The following is a 3,330-nucleotide window of genomic DNA, read 5'->3' as shown; positions in this document are numbered from 1 at the left end:
GACTTAAACACCACGGCTTTTGCTCTTGCTTTCATTTTTCTTGTTCCACATATTCATTTCCCAAAAACCCTTCAATTCAGCCTCAGTATTTGAAAAATAAGTATTTTAAGCGATCTTTTTCCATGTGTGCACCCAACTCTTGCCCATGATTTGTGGCATGCTGCCTCATTGCCAGCAGGTGCAGTAAATCTCACTTACGCATTTTCGGTCATTTTTCCACCATCCTGTATACACCTTCTTGTATTCCTTGGTTATGGGGTCAGGAATGCTGTATGAGCCGTAACCATCCCGTTTCCCAAACTTCCAGTCACCACTATAAATAGCTCCGGTGCGTTTCCATATCTGGGTGCCTTTACCTGTTTAATAAAGAGGGATAATGGGGAGACCATCGCAGTTGTTAGGAGAAGGGTTTTTATGGGCTACTCGCTCAGGCGAGGCGGCGCTCCCTGCACCAAGGCAGGTTTATGTCTGGGATTCCGTTTAGCTTCCCGACTCAGATACATCATTAATCTTGATCAGGGGCTTCCTGTGTGGCCTTTGCTGAACGCAGTTATATCTTTCCAAACCTCAGTTTACTGCTTGTAAACAAGCCTGTCCTGCTCTGGCTGCTCAGGGCTTAGTCAGGGTCTCCTGCCCCTGCTTTGTCTCCTGGAGCACCCACCATGACTCAAGAATAAATGAATATTCCTGAAGCCAAGTGAGGAGCCAAGAGAGCTCCAGGGACTGTGCAGCCAGCGTACATCCCGCGCGTGGAGCTGACTGCAGTTTGCTGCGTTTGTAGGGGATTTTTAAACGTCTGTTAACTAGATATTTCAGGTAATTGCCCCTGAGCGCGTGCAAAAGCTCTTCAAGTTACCGATTAGAAATATGTTTGAGCACATTTTTGCATGACATCTATCAACGGCATATATATATATAGTCATACATGAATGAATGGTCTTCCAGGAGCATATACAACCAACTGACTTCTCCCTGCCCCTAGGAACTTCTGTAAAGACATTTAAATTGGTACTTTTTCTCAAAACGGTGTATCTTACCGTGTTTCAAGTTGTCCAGCCATTCTCCAGTATACTGATCCCCATTTACAGCATAGATTGTGTGTCTTAATCCACATTTCTGTGCTTTCCTGTCCCATTCACGCCAGAGCGGCTCTGTAGCCCTGGGGTATTTTACAATGGGCATATTGTTCGTGGCTGGAGAGGAAAACAAATGATTGTCAGTAATAAATCAGGGAGAAATTACCAAGGCAGGTACTGGCAGAACAGTCTATTTGTGAGCTATGTTTTAATAGGCACCCGAGTCAGTAATTGATGTCTGGCTCCAGAGCGGTAAAATAGGGGTATAACAAACAGAAGATATCTAAAAATACCAGATAGCTAAAACCAGGACTGTCTGAAAATAGGCTCACAGCATAGCCTGGCCTGTTAGAAAATGTTAGATAAGTCTCAGCAGTTCAGGTCTGTGGTGGACATTGGTCTCCGTGCCTGCCAGAGGTCTTGGGGAGCACAGGGAAAGGCAGCCCCTTCTCCATACAGCCGAAACCCTGCCAGGCTCCTTCTCACGGCCTCTCCTCTGCCAGTTCTGTGTGAGGCAGGAGCAGTTGTTTAAGCAAATTAGAAAAACCTTTGTTTGCTAGGAAATATCTCAGGAGTTTGGAAAACATTCACAAGATGGAGCAAGTCAGAGAGTTGGCCGGTGTCCCCGGGGTGCACCAGGGACACTTCATATGCCCAGCAGTAACGTATCTCAGGCTCCTTTACTGCTAAAAATATCAGTCCTGAAGGTGTCTTGTTAAAAGGGGTCGAAACCACAATGTTTCTGTCTACCAAGATGCTGCAGACTTGCCCAGGGCAGGACAAGCGCTTGTAAGGCAAGCAAGCTGCCAAGGAGGTGGCTTCCAAAGTGACATGGGTTTTAAAGCATGAACAACAGGCAGGGGATGGTGGCACAGCAGGGGGGTGATTCGCGTGTCAGAGGTCTGGAGGGAAAGGGCCAGCGTGGAGGGAGGGAAGGGAGGAGAAGAAGTTTGGCCCATCAATACAGAGAGGACAATGGTGGAGTGCGGCACGATGTCGATTTCTGGGCACTGCCGGTGGAACGGCTCGCTGTTCAGCACAGTGGGAATGCTGGCATGGACTCGGAGGTGAGAGTGGTCTCCCACAAACAATAAGGAAACGTCAAAGGGTGGCTGTAGAAACAAAACACAAGTTTCTATGAACGCCATCAACATCCAGAGCTTGGCTGGAGCCCAGCAGGTTGGGATGCTCTCCGATTTTGTCTCCTGGGCTCCCCCTTCTGTCCTCATCCGCTGGACTGATCCATATCAAGCGATTTTGCTGCATCTCTCCCTTCTCGGCAGAGCAGAGCTTCTGTTCCTGCTGTGCTGCAGGTGCCAGGGAGCCCAGCATGGGGGAAAGCATGGTGCTGGGGAGTAGAGGGGAAAGGAAGGTGCTTCGCATCCTTGCTAGGAAATAAAAGCTAGAATTACAACTAAGAAAATATAGTTAGTGCTTGTCCTCGGTTCTCCACGTTGCTGTGGGAAATGATCTTTCAACAGCTATTTGGGGGGATACCGTTGCTAAAAAAAAGTCCTTCTGTGTCCTTGATGAGCCTTCCTCCCCAAAATGCAGCTGTGTTGTGTAGTGCGCGTCTCACACGGCTCCTTACCGTGGGGCTGTGGGGAGTGCAGGCAGGGCTGGGGGAGTGCAGGCAGGGCTGGGGGAGCATGGGCAGGGCCAGGGGAGTGCAGGTAGGGCTGAGGGATCACGGGCAGGGCTGGGGTCCTGCCCGGGCACTGCATTGTGAGCTCGGACCCAGGGTGGGGTGAGGGTTCCTGCCAGGCTGTGGCGGGAGGAGAGGGGCTGGAGAGTGGGTTCCCAGCTGGTTGCTCCCTGTTCGGCTGCCAAAGGCAGGTACCTCGTCCACTGACCTCAAGGAGTGGGGGGAAGATGAAGACCACCATATTGCCAAGTCTTGAAGCAGATGTTTTGGGGATGGGGTTGTGAAGGCAGAGGAGGATTTGGCAGCTGGAGCTCCTGGCCGTGCCACTCACCCAGGAGCATCTTGCTTTGAGGACACTGAGGGCAGGATCTGCCCCTTGGTGCAACAGAGTTGCAGCCCGTGGCAGAAGACGGTTTTTGTGCAATGCAAACACAGGATACACCACAGCTGCTAAGTTTCTGCCTCGCCTTTGGGTGCCGCAGCCCCCAGAGAGGGGGCTCTTGCTAATATTTTCCAAGGGCTGGGGGTTTGTAGGACACAGAGCCACACATTGCCGGCTTACTTCTGTCCTCCCATTGCTGGGAGAGCAGAAGAGCCAAGCTACAGCTC

The 3,330-nt window shown here is 50.7% G+C and overlaps 1 protein-coding gene across 1 annotated transcript in view; it reads right to left on the bottom strand.

Moving 5' to 3' along the window:
- The window catches only part of MORN3 (MORN repeat containing 3), an 8,607-nt gene extending 7,425 nt beyond the window's left edge, over window positions 1-1,182 (bottom strand). Inside the window, exons 1-2 of the mRNA XM_010293094.1 lie at window positions 1,038-1,182; window positions 199-356 (exon numbers count right to left, since the gene is read on the bottom strand). Coding sequence (XP_010291396.1) covers window positions 199-356; window positions 1,038-1,182 — 303 coding nt within the window. The remainder of the gene's footprint in view (window positions 1-198; window positions 357-1,037) is intronic.
- Between the last annotated feature and the right edge of the window lie 2,148 nt (window positions 1,183-3,330).

The sequence above is a fragment of the Phaethon lepturus genome, unplaced genomic scaffold (genome assembly GCF_000687285.1).
Source record: "Phaethon lepturus isolate BGI_N335 unplaced genomic scaffold, ASM68728v1 scaffold18688, whole genome shotgun sequence".
NCBI lineage: Eukaryota > Metazoa > Chordata > Aves > Phaethontiformes > Phaethontidae > Phaethon > Phaethon lepturus.
Note: the sequence above shows the minus strand (reverse complement) of the source record. Positions and strands in the feature narration are given on the sequence as shown.